Genomic DNA, 20946 nt, shown 5'->3' with positions numbered 1-20946 from the left:
GCACAGGTATACACAGGACGAGCAGGAACTAACAACTGCCACAGTTGTTACTTATTTCTGTTTGAACAACGCGCTCGTTTCACAAACGCGGCCGCTGCAGCGAGCGAAGGGACCTTGGTACGCTATCTAACATCAGTGCGGACATCGCGGTGAAAATACGAGACATACAAACAGACCCTACCCCTACCCCCACTTCACGGCAGGCGACCATGCCCTGTAGGGCGAAGTGTACGGAGGCGTGAGCGCATCACTACGAGCGGGGCGACGACCTTAAAAGCGCGCCCCTCGGCACTTCGCGCCACCTCGCTTGTGAGCAAGAAAACACGCTGAAGTAAATGGTATATATAAATAGCTTACCGTCAGCATGCTGAAAGACGGTACTCTTCGTGGCCTTGCCATCTAACGCCGCGCGCTGGGGAGCGAGAGGTCGCCCGTTCGATTCGGCGCGTCGGAACGTATTGCTGATTTTTTTCTTTGTGGCTTTTGTGCATATATATATATATATATATATATATATATATATATATATATATATATATATATATATATATATATACGGTGCCGGACGGCGATGCCCACGGCAAAAACCAGCCGAGAGTGTCCATATAATAAAAACAAGTATCAACAGGCGCCTAACGCGTGCCCTCACCCTTTCGGAGCCGGCGCACGCCGAGACAGCCGAATTCTAGAAATCAACGCGGCGCATCCGACTCCGCAGACGAAACTGCGAGAAAGATCTCGCCCTTTCCCTAAGCTTTCAAGGCTTCGTTGTACTACGCACCGATGAGTCATGTCGAGGCTTCGCGATATCGGCCCCAGGCGAGGCATGCGAGCGTCGCATGCCTCGCCTATTTTTAGTATGGATGGATGTTATGAGTGAGGCCTACGTTTGGGCTAAAGTCGCCCCCCTCGCGGTGTTAACTTCCATTGAAAACGCGCCGATTGGAACGGACGCGTAGCGACGGCGCGTTGCTAATCGCGGAGGCCACGATCATAATGCATTACTTCCCTTTCCCGCTCCCAGACGGCGACACCACCCCGCCGACCAAGGGCACTGTGAGAGGAATGTGTGAGATATAAGAGCGCGTTTGTGAAGCCTCCTTGATGTCAGACGGAGGTGCAGTGGATAGCGTGCCCGGCATCAGTTGCCATGGACCGAGAGGTCATGGGTTCGGCTTCCGTCGAAGAAATTTTTTCTTCAAGTTTTTCTTCGCCATCTGATCGTGTGCATTTTTGATGTCATTTCCGTGGCGGAAGTACGTCACTGAAGGCTTGGTGGACCCCCGGCATGAAACACTTTCGTGTTAAAAAAACTGTTGGTGCTTGTGTAGACTGGAATAAATTCGACTACATTGTGTTCTTTCACATGCACCTAAATGTAAACGCACAGGTATGCTAGCATTTCATTCCCGATAAAATCGGAACCAAACCCGCGACTTTGTCCTTACAAGTGCTGTCAGCTGAAACGAGAGCAGGTGGCCGATTCGGCTGAGCAAGAGAGAAAGAGAAAGAGCAGAGGAAGGCAGGGAGGTTAACCAGAAGTTTGTATCCGGTATGCTACCCTACACTGGGGTTGGGTCGGCTGAGCAAGGTTTGCTTGTAGGTGAATAGGCATAGATACATTTCCTCAATTATAAAATAGGCCTGTGAAGCTCATGTGCGAACGCGTGAGTTGAAGATCCGGAAATACAACGACATATCCTTTAGGAGCGAGCGCTTTCGGGTATTAAAAGAAAAAAAAATCTCAAACTTTCTTTGATGGCCGGTTAACATCACCGGGAAAGTTAAAACTTAGGGCTGTCGTGCACGCCAGGGTTAACTCTATGCTCATTTCTTTTTGAGCTAAACACTGGGCACACTATAATGCCGGCAGAAAGATTGCGCGGCGAAACACCGCGCACTCAGTCCAGGGTTATGCCGACAGCTGTGGGCAGTCGGAACTTATGCTCCGAGTACGCAGAAGACTATGCATCATGTCATTTATTCGGCTTCCTTGAAGTGTCCCAACACATTAAGGAACTAGGCGCAAGCGCAGGCAATTTAAGTTCTCGGTGGTGCCGTTTCAAAGTGGTGTGACGCTTGCTACGTTTTGCACAAAGGGCCCCGTCGTACATGGCTGTTTAATCAAGACAGGCAAACTGAGGAGCTTTATTTTTCTCCTGAAAGACAGTAAAGAAACCCCGTAGTAGTTCTTTCGGGAAACATCTGTCAAACTTGCATTCATTTCAGTTGTGACACCGGCAGCTGTTTTAGTTCTGTGGCACGCAAGTGCCTTCCTGTTTTGTGTAGTGCGGGCGACGTTTACGCGTGTCGGTGCGGGGGCATATCTGCATCACTTAGTCCTCGTTTGCTTGCAGAACCTTGGGAGACATAAGAGTATAGTAAAGACAAATGCTCGAGACCCAACATTTATGCTGCTGCGGTGGGAAACTACACTGGTGACCTAAAGTGCAAGAAAACTTGGATTATGCGATAAGCTCTAAGGCGCAGTACCCTGCTATAGCTAAGCCTATATATGACAGGCAGCGCCCGTAATATAAGGAGCTCCGAAAGTGTGCACGGCGGTGACATTATAAAGGAATTTATTAAATTACGGTAATTCAAATGCTGTTTTCTCTCCCTCTCTACAGCTTTTTTTTTTCTATTTAGACGTCCTCGTGCAGTTTTGAAACACTTTCTATCACGGGCAGCTCATAAAAAACGTGGTCACAGAAGTCGTGTTTCTAACGTATGACTTTGAGACTAACATTGAGCCATCGTTCCCATCAGATGTACTAGAAATGCAGCTGTTACACAGCAATTATGAAGGCAGTTTAATAGTTAAACGCCTCATTAGCGTTACATATGCATCACACCTTCATAATACAATAAAAGACAATAGAGTCCGCGAACAAGCTTGCGTCCAGTATCCGTAGGCTTGTACGTCCCAGTGCTTGAAAGTTCATATTGAGAACACCACATTTCTTATGTCAAGATAAAACTCTTCAGTGTCTCGCAGTTCATGCTTCGAAACGCTTGTAGCAAAGAAAAATTGGCAGTGTTGATAGCAACGCTGGTGTTGTCTAAATATAGAGGCCACGCCTTTCCCTTGACTTTTGGCAGTTTTCTGGAACGGAGGAGAATGAAAGTATAGCCCTTGTTAGTGCTTGCGAAAAAGCGGAAAATATATGGCATGCTGCACGACCAGAAAAAGTCCAGGCTCTTATGAGTAGATGACAACGTACACTAGAGTCATCCTATAAGGTCTTCTTGTTCTCCTTTTGCTACTGCTGATGGGCAGTGTTCCTTCTGCAGCGATTAGAGGCTAAATTTTTTGCTCAGAGTTCGCGTAACAGCAACCTCAGTTGCACAACTAATGTGAAAAAAACTCAGCTTTATCTGGCGTCGGTATGAACTAATTAATTCCCTCGGCATTCTGGAATGCAGTCGGTTCCAGAAGTACTAGACAGCAGTGTTGCGGAGTTGCCACTCCGGAATTCCAATGACTCCGGAAGCATTCCACATTTTCGCGACCGCGGAATGGAATGGGAATGGAATGGGGACAACGCTCGGAGGAATGTAATGGGAATGGAATTAAGCGCCTTTAACACGGAATGGAATGGGAATGAAATTACGTCTTTTTCCGAAAATAGAGCACGTTTTCATATAGGTGCTGTTTTCGAAACTTCGAACATTAGTAAGTCAGAGCCTCGGATTTAACAATAAAGCAGTATTTTTTAAATTGGCTTGTCTGATTACAAGCACGGTACATTTATAAGCAACGCGCCTACTACAGTTCTACAGTTCAGAAAGCTGCGAGCGACCGCTGCTGCTCTAACCCGGGAGATCAGGCGTTCCTGAGTGTCGAGTGAGAACTGGTCAGCCCGCACTTCTGCTCCGGGGTGGGATCATTTCATTATTATCGTTATCCCTTTTCTTTACATCTTTTCTTCGCTCGGTTGCTACGACTCGCCACATACCCGTGTTTGCATCGCCAAGCAAGGAGGGCATTTGGGAGGAACGTATTTTGCAACACCCTTAATTGCTACTACCGTAATGCCATGCTCAAAGTAGTCATGTAGGCCTGAGCACATGTTTTTTCGAAGTCGAAGCCCACAACGCATTCTCTAGCCAAGGGTAGGCGTACAAAAGCGTGAACAATCTGCCAATTTGTAAAAGGGAAACCGAGGCATAAGTTAGTGTACAAACAAATGCATTATCCCAGCGGATACTGAAGGGAGAAAAAATTATCCCTGCGCGTTGGTTCCCATTGATACCCCCCACGCAAGTGGCGAATACTCTATGCACCGCCAGATCTTCATCTCACGAGCAGTTTAGTACCTGACACACGTAAATAACCTTTGCGACAAGGAAGACATTGCATACCTGCGCACAAGCGAACACAGAAAGTTCTCCTTACCCCATCCATGCTTGCGAGGCGTGCTTGACAAGCGTGAGTGCTGACGAGCAGTGCGGCCCAGTGTTCCGTATTTGATGCAAAGGCACAAGGTGCCCGAGCGGTGCACTGTTCCAACTAATACCAGCAGATCTAGAGGGTTTTGTTCCCCATTAACCAAATCTTTGTTTTCTCCATATTCACGATCGCTCCAGACGCGTGGCAAAACTGCTTAGTCTTCTTGAACACTACTTTTGTCAGCATAAAAATATGTTATGTCATCATTTTAGCATTAACACATGTAAGCCTAAACAATATTTAAACAACCCCATTCGTTCAGACATGCTGTCCATGTAAATACTATAGGTAGCGGGAGAACTGCCTCTACGGCAATTAGTAGGGTGGTTCCACTGCACGAAATATGTCACCAAGCTACTATCGCTCGACCTTGGCAACGTGTTTTGCGTACTTTTGAAGTTCTTAATGCATCTGATAACATCAGCTTTACGAGGCGTTTATTCTTCACTCGATAAAACTATCAAGATGCCTTTCCTACGTTGAGGAATTACAGGAATGGAAATGAACTACCCGGCCATTCCCGGAGTGGGAATGGGCTAAGTTTTCTCATTCCGAGGAATTGAAAAGAATGGAATTGCGGCAAGTTCTAATTCCCCGGAATGGAATTAGAAGGGAATGGAGGCGCCCATTTCGCAACACTGCTAGACAGACACGTGATCCTAATGTATCAGCTGTTAATCTTTTCAAAACAAGTTGCGACTTGGCGTAACGTAGTTTTGGTAAAGAGTTCCGCCATGTAATCGACGTATCTTCTAAAAATGAGCCGTGTGCGTAATATTTGGCTCCTTTGACCTCTGTTGAACATGAATGTCCTGATGCATGTGTTCTAAATTGAAGCACGAAAGAACAGCTAAGTGGGACTATGCAGGAAAGAAAAGGTAAGTGCGACGACCTTGGCAGCATTCATCATAACACCACTGCGAAGGCAATGCTCGCGATATTCATGTTGTCACAAGGCAGTAGTGGGACCCTCTCTGTAACAGGGAGAACGACGAAGTGCTAAAGGGACAGACATGATCGAAAAGGCTATGGAAAAAGCTATGCAACGCCTTGCTACCACTCTTTGTGAGTCCGTGTCTCATATTATAGCCAACCAGATGGCGCAGGTATGCGACACGTCGAGGAATATGGGCACAGCTTCACAAAATGCTGACATTCCACATATAATAAGGGAAGCTGATTCGGAAATAACTGCTTCGAATACACAGCCTGCAGGGTCCTCTCGGAGAGGCATCCAGAGGCAAAGTGATGTCATACCGGATGATGGTCAGGAATCAGACGAAATGGACATGGACCTCAAATCTCTAAAGCGTTCGAGATCCCCTATCTCTAAAAAATCTGGATCACCAAAACATTCGAAAAGCAAAAAATACCAGAAGGACACCCTCTCGAAAAGCGATTTTCTAAAGGAGAATATTCTAGATAAGGCTGTCGCCGACTCTATTCTGTCGAAACCATAGAGTCCCTGAAAATTCTGCATTGGAACTGCCGATCTATTCACTCAGCTATAACAGATTTGTTGTATTTGTCTTCTAAATTCAATCCAGACATTATTGCAGTGCAAGAAACTTGGCTTCCCGCACATCATTCGTTTCACTTAACCAACTTCAGATCGTTTCGACTAGACCGTCCAGCTAAAGGCGGAGGCTTAGCATTCTTTATCAGTAATAAAATTAGTTTAAAGGCCAAAATTTCGTACAAGAGTATGTCCCCAGAATGCGAAATTTTTGCCTTAGACATCACCTTGCCAGCATGCTCATCATTCTCTTTAGTAAACGTCTACTTTCCTGTGGGCGTACAAGACACGCGAAATTTAGATGTGGCAGTCCATTCATGGTGTAAAGAAGAAATTCTGGTTGGAGATTTTAATTCCCACGACACCTGTTGGGGTTTTAGAACAGACCAATGTGGCCAACGATTGTGGGACTGGGCTATAGACAACAATCTATCGTGCCTCAACGCTAGAACTCCAACATTTATCCGAGATCGATCTCGCTCTGCCTTAGATTTGAGTTTTGTAAGCTCGACAATTTCTAGCACTTCGTGGACAGCCCTGGATTGTGCCACCAATAGTGACCACCTGCCCATAATGTTTGAGATCGATTACCCCATAATACCATCATGTTCTCACGTCCGAGTTTTTATTAATTATTCAAAATTTAAAAATGACCTAAAAGCAGCTTTAGCATATCCCTCTGAAGACAGCGATGAAACTAAAGCTATGAAATTGAGCGCAGCTATTAAAAGAACATACAAAAAAGCAGAGTTTACTGTTGAATCGGCCAAGAGGGTGCCTTATAGTCCATGGTGGAATTCAGATTGCTCACGTGAGCACAGACGACGACAGGCAGCTTGGAAACAGCTAATTCATAATCAGTCCCCCAAAAATTGGTCAGACTACAAATTTATTGCAGCTGGATTTAAACGTAAGGTGGCCCAAGCGAAAGAAGAATATGACAAAAGACATTTCGATTTTCTCTCTAAACCTAAAAGTAAAAAAGCGTTATTTCGTTATATGAGATCTCGCAAAATCCTGCCGTCTCCAGTAAATACAGATTATGAAAGTCTATCGGCGCAAGAAATGACAAAATCTTTAGAGTCAATTGGCAAAGGTCTAGAAAGTAGATTCTCTTCGACTTTGCCGAACAACTGGCAAAAATCTACCAAAACGACTAACTTTGAAAAAGTGACACTGTCCGAAGTGTCACATGTGATTAGATATTTACCTTCGTCAGCTCCTGGTCCAGATGGAATTACAGTGCCTATGATCAAAATTTTATACAAGTTATCACCTGAGGATGTCCTCAATATGATAAACTATTCTTTAAATAACGCCTGGATACCACGTGACTGGAAAATCGCCAAGGTAATTCCCATATTAAAAAAGCAAGGGTTAGGTTTTAATATAGAAAATATCAGACCCATCTCTCTAACATCTAATATGATCAAAATTATAGAGAGAGTCCTCAATGACAGAATAAATGTCTGGATGGCAGACAAGCCAATATTAAAACCAAATCAAATTGGTTTCCGTAATGAGTGTTCAATTTGGTGGGCTCATGCTGATTTAGAGAGTCGAATACGGCTTGTCAGAAAAAGAAGACAGCACGCTGCTCTTGTCACCCTTGACATAGCTAAAGCTTATGATAGCGTAGAGCACCCCATTTTACTGAATACACTACAGAGCTTAAATTTTCCACAATATATTGTTGAGTGGGTAGCAGAATTTTTAAAATCAAGGGAATTTTATTGTGTTAAGGAGGGATGTTGCTCATCTAAGTTCAAACAGAAACGCGGAGTTCCTCAAGGGGCAGTCCTGTCCCCGGTATTATTCAATGTACTGATGAGCTCTATTCCAAATGACCAGGATGTCAATGTCTACATTTATGCAGACGATATCGCGTTTTTCGCGGCAGACAGTGACATTTACACATTACACCAAAAATTGCAGAGATATATTAATACCCTAGAAATTTGGCTCCAGTCGATTTCATTGTCTTTAAACATCAGTAAAAGTGCGCTCTTGGTGTTTCCGCTAGCAGATTCAATTTCAATTTCCGTATTGTATAAGCAGGAACCCATTCCACAAGTGGATTCTATCAAATATTTGGGCATGATTTATAATGAAAGACTAAATTGGAGTCCGCACATAGAATATATAACAGCAAAGGCACAACGGGCGTTAGGCTTATTGCGTAGACTGAGCAACCGAAAATACGGGTTACGTAGACACACTTTATTAATGTTGTACAAAATGTACATGCGCCCAATATTGGAATTTGGGTGCATATTATTTTCGGGTGGCCCTGCTTATAAAACAAAACCTTTAGTTCTATTGGAGCGTGAAGCGCTGCGAATGTGTCTGGGACTCCCAAAGTTTGTGGCCATTAATGTTATATACCAAGAAGCACGCCTTCCAAAACTTCTTTGTCGATTCTGCATCTTAACAGTGCAAACTTTTTTAAAATGCTACAGCTTCCCGACTAGAAGATCAGAATACGCCTTTATCAGAGACCCCGACTCCTTCTTTCTTGCTCATTGGCCACGATTTCATACACCCCAAATCATTTTTGTTCAAAAGAAACTAGACAGCATTAAGGTGGACATAAGGACGGTAATTGAAACGATTGGCTCACATAGTAATATTACAATGGAATATGATGAAATTTTCCCCCCGAAATCTAAATTCCAATCTCTCAGATTTTTTAATAACAGGTTAAAAGATTACTTGGTACATGCAGAAACAAAAAACATAATAGCCACAGATGCTTCAGTGAATAATCAAAAGGCAGGCGTAGGAATTGCTTCCGATTTACTTGGCTGGTCATTCTCAGTGAGGCTGCCAGATTTTACTCCTGTTTTTGAAGCCGAGCTCATGGCAATTATTTTGGCGCTTCGAAAACTGCCTTCAACCGAAATGAGTGCAATCATCATAACAGATTCGCTTTCGGTATGTACAGCACTTACAGCTTCAGAACAATCACGAGCCCTAATGACTTTGCGCACATTAGTACCACCACAGCTGAAACTCCTGAAATTATTGTGGGTCCCAGGTCACTGCGGGCTACAATTAAATGAATTGGCCGATTCTTTAGCCCGGGCTTCCCTTGATGGACCAATACTTTCAGGTCTCCCAGAAGTAGAAAACATAGCAGCGATCAGATATCGCAAATTCGCAATTTATACAGCTATGATGGAAACTATAACAAAATGGACAGAATTTCAGCACCTTAAATTTCCATGGAAAACTCAGTGGAGTCAATCGAGAAAGTTTGAAGTGATTATTACCAAATTTCGATGCCGTGTCCCCCCATTAAACTTTTATTTACACAGAGCTGGTCTTGCGATATCCCCTCTTTGCCCATTTTGCGACGAAACAGAAACTATTGAACATTACTTCATATCATGTCGCAACTACTCAATAATTAGGAAAAGACTTTTGATTATTCCGCTTTTGAAGATTGGTTTAAATTTAACTGCAGAAAATGTTCTAAATTTCGGTGCCTCAGTTTTGGGACAGTGTCACAGAGAAGTTTTCAATGCAGTGTGTAATTTCATTCTTGCCACTAAACGTATTACAATATAATGCCTACTTTAAGAAATACAGTCGAATTTGATCGGGTCTGGAAAACTCAGCTGTCTGGTCGGATCAAAATTTTGGACTTCCGCTATTGAGAAAGAATTTTTCCCTTCCTTTTTTTTTTCCTGTCTTGATTTACTGCTCTTTATCTTAGGTATTTTTTTTCTACTTCAATGATAGGAAGGTGGACATTTTATAATTATCATTAATAGGCCACAACATGTTTTCTTGGCCAATCCCCCCGAGTGGGTATGTGCCAATATGCAAAGGCTACAAACAAACAAACAAACAGGCTCCAGTCAGCAGGGTTTCGGTAGCTTGAAGGATAGACTGGGATCTGGTTTACGACGGCAGGAGTACTCTCGGGAGTGCGGATAAAGCAAACAGGTGCTACGTATGCCGGGATTCCCAATCTCCTGGCGTACGACTGCTCGTATGAGCGATACAGTGGACACGCTAGCCTGTGGAACGCCTGCAGGAACCATCACTTCCTGTTCACGGCGCACGATGCGGGTGACATTTTCTGACGACGTAGCTCGCGTGAGCGTGAGGGGGCCTTCGCAGGTCGATGTGGCTGCCATATCAAATAGTCGTATGAACTGACGGCTGATGCGACGACTCTTCGCCTGCTCAAAATACTGTCACTCCTTGACCACGGCGTCAACGGTGGTCAATCCTTCACGATCAGTAGACTGAACGCATCGTCGGCAATCACCTTCAATGTATGCGCAATCTTGTCAGCCTCGGTCGTGTTCACATCAGCCTTTCGGCAAAGACCCAGTACATCCTGTATGTAGCAAACGTAAGACTCCGTCGACGGCTGAACGTGGGATTCCAGATCTTGCGGCTTGCTGCCGACCAAATGGCCTGCTGAACACCTCGATTAGCTTCGATGAGTGCCCTCTCCCTGAGGTAGAAGATCACGTTGGCGAGCGTCAACGTGACGTCCCACCTATAATACTCACTGACGCGCTCGTACATTGCGACCAAATCTTCCACGTTCACGTTGTCTTTGTCAGTGCCCGAAAAGGTTCCTGGGTCTTGAGGGGGCAGAAGAACGCAACGTTAGCCTACGTCACATTCGCTTGCAACTCCTCCCGACATGACACCACAATCTATTCCCCATTTTATCTTCTGTATGGACGTGAGCCATCCCTGCCTCTTGACACGCTGCTTCCCACTGGTTCAAACTAGCCGGTCACGTATGTTCGCGATACCACTGCACGAGCCGACAGGGCACGAAAGATTGCCCGAGAGCGACACACAGTATTTCAGGCCTCTCAAAAAGGCCTGTATGATCGCCGACACCGAGATGTCTCTTATGCACCCGGTTCAGTTGTCCTATTCTGGACCCCATGTCGTCGCATCGGTCTCTCCGAAAAGTTATTTCACTATGACGGACCATACAAATTCCTACGCAAGGTCACTGACCTCACATACGAAATAGAGCCAGTCGTCGATTCAATGCAGTCAGCTGTTTTACACTGTTGTACACGCCGTAAGACTGAAACCGTATGTGGCGTCCACCTCACTACTTCCGTGACAAGCGCCGGGTCCGCGCATTTACGCCGCGGGGCAGTAGTGGGTTAGTGGCACAAGGCAATAGTGGGACCCTCTCTGAAAGAAGGACAACGACGAAGTGCTAAAGCGACAGGCTCCAGCCCGCCATTGTCTCCGCCATTGTTTCTGCTTGTACATATCTATAAATAGACGTTTTCTTGTCCCAATATGTTAAGACGAAAGCCTTCATACTTGAATATCGCGAAAATTCACATGCGAACCTCCGGGCGTTACTCAGTACTAGCAGTGCTGGCAGAGCTCTGGCTTATTGTTTCTTCCGTTCGAATGACGTTTCGCCTCCATTTGTTAATTCATTTGTGGCTGGCATCGGAGATTCCGCACTAGGAAACATGACTAATTAACAAGGTACGTTTGACGTAATTTTATGACAAAGCTATCACTCTGCATTGTTAACGGGGCTCAGGGTGGCATCGACGTGCACATTCGCCGTCACATGGACCTTGTCTGCTTTGTTTCGTTAACGAATGTAAAAGTGAAAGAGAAATCGCTTACCCATTCTTTGCAAACGTTGTCCATATGCGGATGAGTCGTCTACTAAGATAGCGTTCTGCGTCAGAAGCTTTACCGGGAAGTATGAACGGTAGGCCAAACAAGATCGATACGTCATCCGTGTGCGTCGCAGCTGTAGAGTTCCAGGCACTGAACGACGGCCTTGGCGTCAACACGTAGTAGAATGCAGAGCCATTTTGCTCCACGAAGTACTTGGCGAAAAACTTGGTCGGGCAGTTGAACAGGAGGTCACCGACGGCGTCCTTGAATCCTTCGTAAGTCTTGCTAGTGAAGTCGTACAGCCGCTGTATTTGCGCCAGCGTAAACAGCGCTTTCACGAAGCCAGTGCGCTTGTAGAAGAAGTCGTACGCTTTCGCTATTGCGTCCAGGCTGAGGCGCGATCCTCCGGGCGTAGTAGACGATCGCTTCTTCTGTCCAAACATCGCTTCGAAAAACATGTCACCTTCGCGCAGCGTGTTTCCGATTAACATTTCGTGGTCTCTGAAGTCCATCGACTTGAGCAGCTCAATTGGAGGTTGCGGTAGGACTTCGTCGTAGAAGCTGGGATAAAAAAATGCTCCTTTCACGTCAACGAGAACTTTGGCATCGACGGTTCTCAGGCAGCTGACTGTGTCCACGGCTGACAAGTTGCCGTTCGGAAACGCCCTGGTGCAGTTGGTGGCGCTTGCTATGTGTCTCATGTTCGCGAACGCCACGTCGCGGCTATTCTCGGGAAGTGGCACCAAAGCCGAGCAGCTTTGCAGGATGACTCGCCTGTACAGGTGGCGCGTGAGGGGCGATATCTGCAGGAAGCTCACCGAGATTGCGCCTGCACTTTGGCCAAAGAGGACGACTCGGTTCGGGTCCCCGTCAAAGGCAGCAATGTTGTCCTTGACCCATGAGAGCGCCAGTATCTGGTCATGCAGAGCCACGTTTCCCGGCGCGTCTGGCGTGCCCGCGTTCAGGAACCCGAGAGCACCGAGCCTGTAGTTCGGAACGACTAATACGACGTCGCCGATGCTCGAAATGTAGCGACCGTCGTAAAAGAAGTAACTGTTGCCGCCGTGCGTGAAGGATCCCCCGTAGAAGTAAACCATGACTGCCTTCTTGGGCTCTCCGGGGTGTTGCTGAATAGGCGCCCAGATGTTCAGGTGCAAGCAGTCCTCGGTCGTGTTAGCGTTGTCTATACGCATGGCTTGCGACAGATATGACTCCTGAACGCAGGGAGTCCTCGCCTTAGTCGCGTTAAGCGTGCCATTCCACGCTCTCACGGGTATAGGCTTGCGGAACCTGTTGCGACCTTCGGTTGATTCTCCGAACGGAATTCCCAAGAAGGCACGCACGCTGACTCCTTCTGACGTGGTCACAATTGTTCCTTGCACTGAACCGGAGTCGATCTTTATGAATACCTGGTCGAGCGGCAGCAAAGGCCTGGAAAAATGTTGTGGCCTTGGAGCGTGTCCTAGCTTCACTAGTGGTAGTTTCTTCATCCTTGTAGTCATGTAGGCAGCCAAGCACGCCCCGATGAGAATCAAGATAAGAAGCTGCAACCTGCGTCGCAAATATAAATCACGTAAGATAAAGCCACATGCTGGACATCGTGGAAACAATAGAGTAAGTACGCTCGCTGGTTTTGTTATGAGAAATTACTTCCAAGTCAGAAGCATCGTTTTCTCGGTATTTACCGCATAGATCCACTAATGTATTTCATTAAAGATGCAAGGTATGCAATGTTTGACGTTAGCGCCACTGAGGTAGAAAAATAAATAAAGTCAGAGATTTTACGTGGCTAAACAGCGATGTGAATGAGCGACGCCATTGCGGGGAACTTCTTAGTTTTTACAGCCTCACGTTTCTGAACGTGCACCTAAATCTTTGTACATTGAAGTCTTTGCCTTTCGCTTCCATCGGAATGCAGCCGCCGTGGACGACAATTGCACCCTCGTCCTTGAACTTTGCAGCGCAATGTCGCTATGCCGCCACTGCGGGTGATGAACAAGTAGGAGGAATACTGATTGCAGAACTGTGCTAGGCTTCAAGCGTGTTTCACGTCAGCGAGGACACAGTTATATTAGTGAGAAACGCGTACACAGAAAACTCTATCTTGATGCAGCTTAAGCGCAGTATACTGACCTTGCAGTCGGCGGCCGCGGCTTGATGTTTGGAAGCCGTTTCCGTCGCATCGTACAATATAGTGCAATAATTATTGATGTGATTAGACCGATTGGCATCACGATGAAAGCGCTTCTCCTAGGTACGCTTCTTCGTCTTCTTCGACCATCAACACTGCCACATTTCTGTATACCTATTTTGCGTACGGGTAGAGTAGGCATTAACCTTAATGAAAAAGAAGTGCGAGCTCCAAAGTGAACAGTTATGTTAAAGGGCCTCTCACCAGGCCACATAGCAAATTTTAGTCAGACGCTGGAAGTTGTTGTGTGCCGAATGAAGAGCAGTATGCCGCAAGACTTTTTCAGATCGGTAAATTACGAGCTGAGAAAAATAATAATTTGTAGCGGCGCGAAACCATGATGTGAGGAGGCGGGTTTCGAACCCTTGCCACTCGCCCCGTGTAGCCTTCGCAAGCTAAATCCCTTCCCTGCCCTCTTCACTTGACACATACGCATGAACACGTCATGCGCATGCATGGTCACGTGCGCATGACGTGTCCGCGCCAGCCGGTGCACGCGAGCGGCGTTGCACGGCCGCTACCATTTTTTTTATGTAGCGGCCATGGGCGTTTTGTCGGCGTTCTCTGTGGTGTACTGCCTGTCTCTGCGGGACGGGCATGAAAGTTCAGCCATTTGTACGGGCACGAGAGTGGCGGTATTATGAGCCAGTACCGCATTAACGTTTCCTTGGACGCCGTAGAATAAACGAGCATAATGAGTGCTCGAATGCGCTAGAACATTACTTTCGTTTCCAGGGCTGGCGTCTGCTCGATGCGCTAACCGTGGGGACACGAACGCACGGGAAAGGGAGGCACGTTAGCCCCGCATGTCGCTGCAATTCACGAAAAAAAAATGAAAAAGACGCACACATTCCCTTTGTGTGTCTCATTATTTCTCTCAAGTTTTATTAATCTATTCAAGCAACAAATTACACAAACTACACATGTCGTGCCAATAATTATCGCAGCGTCACGTGCTACTGTTGGCGGCGTCAGAGCACAGTCGTCTACGTAGAGGAGCGACGTCACAGCACTACCATCTACGTAGGGCCATTTTCTCATGTACGTCATCCCCTCATTCTCTAAAGCGCGCGCCCGTGAGAGGAAGGGCAAGCAGCGTTCACCTTGAAATTTGACCCATTTCCGCGGCGCGTAGCGTCGCAAATTTTGGCAGACGTGATCGTGGACGCCCATTGTATGCATTGCGCTCGTTAGCTCAAAATTGTCAAACCTGGTGAGGAGCCCTTTAATAAATCAAGCAAGCATTCCCAGAAAGTAAACCGAACGTCCTTCGGCAGGGGTCTTCATACAAACGTCAAAAATCGGTTTTCTGAAGGTAGTTCTTCTGCAGTACACGCTTGTCTTGCATAGATGCTTGCATTATGTATTACGGTGAGAGAAAGAAAGAAAGAGGGTGAGAGAAACAGTAAAATAATAATCACAGTTTTTTTTTTTTGTCCCCGACAGGGGCATCGCTAATTATCGGCTCCCCAATTAAAGGGCTCCTTCTGGCTCTTGCGGTAGAATATTTTTTGGGCAGCGCAGTTTACTTAAATTTTATTAGTTTTTTTTTTCACAATGGCTGCTTTTGGGGCCCCGCACAGAATTCAGGCAGAGTTCCGTGGTACCATGCCCTCAGCCGTGTACGGCAAATACCCCAAAACAAAAGTTCAAGCTGCTACATCCACATCAAAAACAGCTCTTACGCCCAACAGAGTATTTTATTAGCTCTTAACGCGTAGCAGTACAGTTTCTAGACGTTCCGCACGGTACGGTGCCCGTAAAGTGAACAAATATGGTGACCCGCCATGGTGGTCTAGTGGTTATGGTGCTCGATTGCTGACCCACAGGTCTCGGAATCAAATCCCGGCCACGGTGGCCGCATTTTCGATGGAGGCGGGAACGCTAGAGGCCCGTGTGCTTAGATTCAGGAGCACGTTCAAGAACCCTAGGTGGTCGAAATTTCCGGAGTCCTCCACTACGGCGTCTCTCATAATCATATCGTGGTTATTATTATGAACAGATGGTGGGTGTGAGCTAGCTTGCATAATTTATAATCGCGTACTAGGCTTCTTATTGCGGTCTCATATGCAAGTCCGTAATCTCGCACTTAAGAGATCTTTAGTTGCCACCAGCTACGTCAAAACAACAACAACAAAAAAAAACTTTGGCGGGTGCTTAAGCTTTGCCTTAAAAATCAGAATGCGATAGTGTAATCGGGCCCCGTTCGCATCGCCTTCTCGATCGCTAGCCTGGCTTCACTTCTCGGCGGAAACCTAAACTGTGCGCGTAACACTGGCCGTTTCAAACTGTCCTTGTAAGTAAGGTTGCGAAGCGCCCAATGCGCCATAATTCCTCCTTTTGCGAATTTGCGTAGTACCCACTACGCCTCCGTAATGCGACACGCGCACCTAAGTAGCTGCACGCCTTGTCGATGCGGTTGCCAGTGGCGTAGTCAGGAGGGGGGGGTCAACCCCCCCCCCCCATCACTCCCGCGAAAATTTTCAATTTCGCATGTGCATACACGCACACATGAAAACGCATGCACGAACATACATGAAGCGTGGTTGAACACTCCTTACCCCCCCCCCCCCCCCCAAAAAAAAAAACTTTCTGGCTACGTTACTGACTTTTGCTGATCATCGTGATGCTTAATTAAGCATAAGCGCTCTGTAACTGGGGGATCTTGAAGCCACCCACTCGTGGAGCAATTCACATGTTTTGACTCCTGGTGCGATTCTGCGATTCTGCAATGCATTATTACATGCGCTAAGGTGGCTCCTCACACTACGTGACATTTGTAAAGATTTTGATTTTGCCGCGCGGCCCTGTGGTAGAACACCTGCTTGCATCGCACAAGGCCTGGGTTCGGTTCCGGCTTAAACCTATGATATTTTATCATTTGTATATATCGCGATCTTTCGCTGACAAGCAAGGACGCCGACACCGAAGCCGGCATCGGAATTTCTGTGACACGAGCTCTTAATCGCTATCGTTTTAATAGCTCTCATGTCGTACCAGTACAGCTAATACACCTATCAGTGCTCTATTCTTCGCTGAAGATGGCGTGTGCAGGCGATTAAAAATTATGCTGCTCAAGAAATATGCTTTCCCGCAATAATACAGTGCATGCTTCGCGGTGCAACGTTTCTTCAGTATATCAAAAGGTACCTTTACGAAAATGATCAGTTTGCCGCGCTTTTGCAACCCATAAAGCAGCACTGCTTATCGTAGTGCACTGGCCTCAACTGCTGTCGATGTGGTTTGTATACAAACTCGCTTACTGCTAATAAAATGACTCCCAAAGGAAAAGACAGCCGTCCTGTCAAAAGAATAATAAAGAGAATTGGTACATCGTCGCAGTTTTTATTACTATATATCTAACATAAGTGATTCCAATACACTCAGATGCGCTGAGATCATAAGTTATGTCAAAGGTTTTCATTCAGCTACCATCTCAAGAAGAATGTGCACGCTACGCACGGTAGTGGGCGAATGACGACGGCGGCCACCTCACTTGGTGATTTTTAGAACTGAACGATTTTTTTAAAGTCACTGAATCATTCGATTTTTTAGACCTATGACGCCCTCTTCATTCTAAGCGCTGAAGTTTCCGAGCTCGAGGTTGGTTGCGTTGCGATAGATGGCGCCTGCGTGTGCTACCACTCCGCCATCTATCCACTATGCGGTGAAACTGACACCGAGATACATCGCCTCCGTGACTGTCGGCCCGTTACCCTCCCGCTTCCGCGCTAGGTTCCTTACGAAGCATTCAGCTCTTCGTAAATTCACCAAGGAGGATTTAAAAAAGTTATTTCACCCACCACTAAAAAAAATTCGCCAGATTCCACGTACCGTGGGAGTCGATGTTTGCGAAGTATGCGGCGGGTAGGTGAATGTGGCGTAACTTTTTACTGAGCGACACGTTACAAAATGAGGCTAAAGATTTGTATAAATTTGATACGCACACATATATAAGTTGAAGAGCCGCATATGTGTTATATAACCAGTTGTTTACGGTTGGGTAACGCTGCCAATGGCAACGTGGGTATTACCAACACCAGAAGCGGTAAGCTGATATGTAGTGCTTATACGTGCCCCGAGAACGCACGCACGTTTCACGAACCCGTGTGCATGTCTGCAAAAAGTCCTTTACAGTTCTTGAACAAGGGCATCATCACCGTGATCAGTGAGCACCAGCAGCTGGTCATGACTTGTTATAGGATCCGGTCGTGATCGTGTTGACGAGGGGTCCATGTGTAGTGAGATTTGGGGTATAGTGCAGCTGTTGGAATTCGTGGATGCCTCGGTCATTTCGTCGACAAATTGTGTGTCGATAGAGCCGGTGACATGTCGGAACCTGTAAACACCCTTCGCGTTGGTGAGGTATAGGCCGTCGAGACTGGTAGGCCTGGATAGTGCTACGTAGACCAACATCAGTGGATGGTGTTTGTCGTATTCGTAGACTACCTGGGCGTATGTGGCCTACGTAGCCTAGTCTACAAAGCGGCTGTCAATCAATCTGGCATCATCCTCGGTCAGCATGAGGCCATCGCCCAGCCTCGTAAGAAATGAAGAGGACACTGCGTCGTTCTGGTGGACGAAGTGCACTTTACGGTGCGGTGATGTGTATAATATATGTAACTTTCGTTAACATAATCCTCCGGGATCGAGCAATGCTTCAATATATCTTGCTGAATCATTGGAATACAATCGTGTTTATTAGACCGCTATAAAAGCAGAGCCAACACTGGAACTACAGACGTTAATCTGATATGACGCCTGTATTGTAGAAGTACACATCGTAGGAGTATCGTGTAGTGTTTATTGCTTTCTTGTAAAATTAGATAGCCAGCACCACAACTACAATGGACGTTGCACCGATATTACGCCTGCGTAGGCTGTTTTTCCAAACCAGTTTATAGACCTGGCGTGGCTCAGTGGTAGAATACCTGATTGCCACGCAGAATGCTTGGGTTCAATTCCTGCCGGGATCCTAATTTTCATTCTTTCCATTCGTTGAGTCAACGCTGCCGATGTTGGTTTTCTTCAACGCTCTAGCATTTAAGTTACCAATGTCTGTTCTCGCCGTTCCTAGGTAGATATAAACTGTCAATCACCTGTGGCGCATACCCGTACACCGCGGCCCGTGGTAAACGGGTATGTGCCACACGTGTCTAGTGGAAAGGGTTTGACGACGTACGCGACAGGATTTTAACGTTATTCATGTCATGACCCGGCAATCAAATTCGTCAAATTCTCTGACCCTCCCATACAAAGTTTGGTCTACACCATGTTAAGGAGGCGATCATGAGAGCACCCAGACGTAGGCGGCTAGATAGATAGATAGATAGATACGTAGATAGAAACGCTCAAAGTGCCAGAGGTTCGCTAAGAAATGCTTCGCATTTAACAGTAAGACTAATTTCTGAAATCTACGGCTTAAATTTTGCCTTTCGACCAATCCTCTCCGTAAAGATGGTCTATCAGCTAAGCTGGGTAGTTCTTCTATTCAACATTTACGTCAATTAAACATTTACGTCTATTAAACATTTACGTGTTAAACAGTTAAGTCAACATCTATTAAACATTTGCGACGTCCATTTTATTCCGAGCTTCGAGTACTTATTCTCTCGGCCTTCGCATAGCAACCACAAACGAGCAGTGCATTGGTGTTGTCATCATTAACGATGAGAAGAAGCATTTTGGCAGTAAACCATGCGATGGTTGATTAAAGTTTTTCGCAATTTAGTTGACCAGCAGTGATTAGTGAGATTTGCCCAATTCTGTGGCACATACGTTTTTGTCCACGGACGAATTCCTCATTTTTAGTAAGCCAGGTGTCAACAGTGGGGCTTTTCCAATTTCTGTGGCAGATACCCTTTATGAGTTTTCTTCGAACTCTGTGGACGCTCAGGTTAGCTACAGACTGCTTCTCTGCAACACCGACCATGTATGCAGCGCAATTTATGAAATGGGTAGTTTCTCCTACTGTTCGTGATGGCAGTTTCAGCTAATATACTCCGACATATAGTATGGTAGTGTGGGCGAAGCCCATCAATACCACCTGTCACTGGACCATTTCATCGAGCAGGCCAAGACGACAAGCTCGAGCCTTGAAAACCATAGACGTCTTGTGAATAGGGCCAAGTTGTCAGCTGAGGCACACGGCATCCTGGACTATAAGTACGCCGCCACCATTGGACGACTTTGCCGTCGGCTCGCTCCATTGAATAAAATTTATAGTGGGCCTTCGCCACTATGCATTCACCAAGATGACTCGAAGGCGAAAGCCATCTTTTTCTGTTTCTTCCCGGTCGATTGTATTGATCCCCGTGCCCCCGAAAGCTTTCTGCCCGTAGCGTGGTTTTGCACTGCCTCCGGGATGGAGGCGTTGCAAGCTTTCTGCGCCTCGCGTGCCTCGGAGATTGGCCAACCTATGACCAATCGACGATGCCATGTGATGACGTCATCATGTGACGCTACATTCTGTGACGTCACAGTGGTGTCACACTAGCGTCGTGATGAGATCACAAATCTGTGCGATCTGTGACGTCACATAGTGACGCCGTCACATGATATTTTTGCATCACTCGTGTTTACGCCCTCGCCGACGGTCACTGCTCGTGTTTGAGGAGGCATCTACGGGTTTCGCGTAAAACTCAATTCCTCCTCCTCCTCCTCCTCCTCTTGCTTCCAAGCTCGTCGTCGCGCTGAAGACTGCCACTTGACCGGCGTCAGGTTGCCTGTCGTGACGAGAGACCGACTTCTATGGGTGGAATTGTACGCGGACAACGAAATATTCTGCAGCCCACCACTGACTTCGTTTCTTGCCGTACGATGAATACAGATCAGCTAACTAACATTCGTTGATACTAGCCTGCAAGCTTCGATGCGCGCCTACTGCAACTTAGTGATGCTAACGCATTTTGCAAGAGAATCAAAACGCTAAATCTATCAGATCAGAAAATCAACTTCGCCTGAAAGCCAGCAAACGTCGAAAAACCTAAAAACTCCGGATAACCGAAAGCTATAGACTTTCTATTTCGCTAAAAAATGCTCTAAAATAAGTGTGTCAAGGTGTACCAGCAGGTGTGGCAAAATCCTTGAGCGTCAACTTGAAGTGCCGAAGGCACCAGGTTCGAATCCCAACGCTGAACGGCGTCACTCGGG

General features: G+C 46.4%; 1 protein-coding gene across 1 annotated transcript; it reads right to left on the bottom strand.

Moving 5' to 3' along the window:
• Positions 1 to 2819: 2819 nt before the first annotated feature.
• On the bottom strand, positions 2820 to 13786 carry LOC119393698 (acetylcholinesterase-1). The gene is made up of 3 exons (XM_037660824.2): positions 13737 to 13786; positions 11607 to 13154; positions 2820 to 3106 (listed from the first exon to the last, which is right to left on the bottom strand). Exons 1-3 carry the CDS (start codon positions 13784 to 13786, stop codon positions 2965 to 2967), a joined length of 1740 nt encoding a protein of 579 aa, XP_037516752.2. The 3' UTR covers positions 2820 to 2964.
• Positions 13787 to 20946: the final 7160 nt, after the last annotated feature.

The sequence above is a fragment of the Rhipicephalus sanguineus genome, chromosome 5 (assembly GCF_013339695.2).
Source record: "Rhipicephalus sanguineus isolate Rsan-2018 chromosome 5, BIME_Rsan_1.4, whole genome shotgun sequence".
NCBI classification, from domain to species: Eukaryota; Metazoa; Arthropoda; class Arachnida; order Ixodida; family Ixodidae; genus Rhipicephalus; species Rhipicephalus sanguineus.
This window is presented reverse-complemented; position numbering and strand designations above follow the sequence as displayed.

Coding starts and splice junctions, on each gene's coding strand:
- LOC119393698 (XM_037660824.2), bottom strand. CDS start 13,786: ATGCGACGGAAACGGCTTCCAAACATCAAGCCGCGGCCGCCGACTGCA. Junction 13,155..13,736: donor CCGCGGCCGCCGACTGCAAG/GTCAGTATACTG, acceptor TTTGCGACGCAG/GTTGCAGCTTCTTATCTTGA. Junction 3,107..11,606: donor ACAACGTTTGCAAAGAATGG/GTAAGCGATTTC, acceptor CCTCCGTTCCAG/AAAACTGCCAAAAGTCAAGG.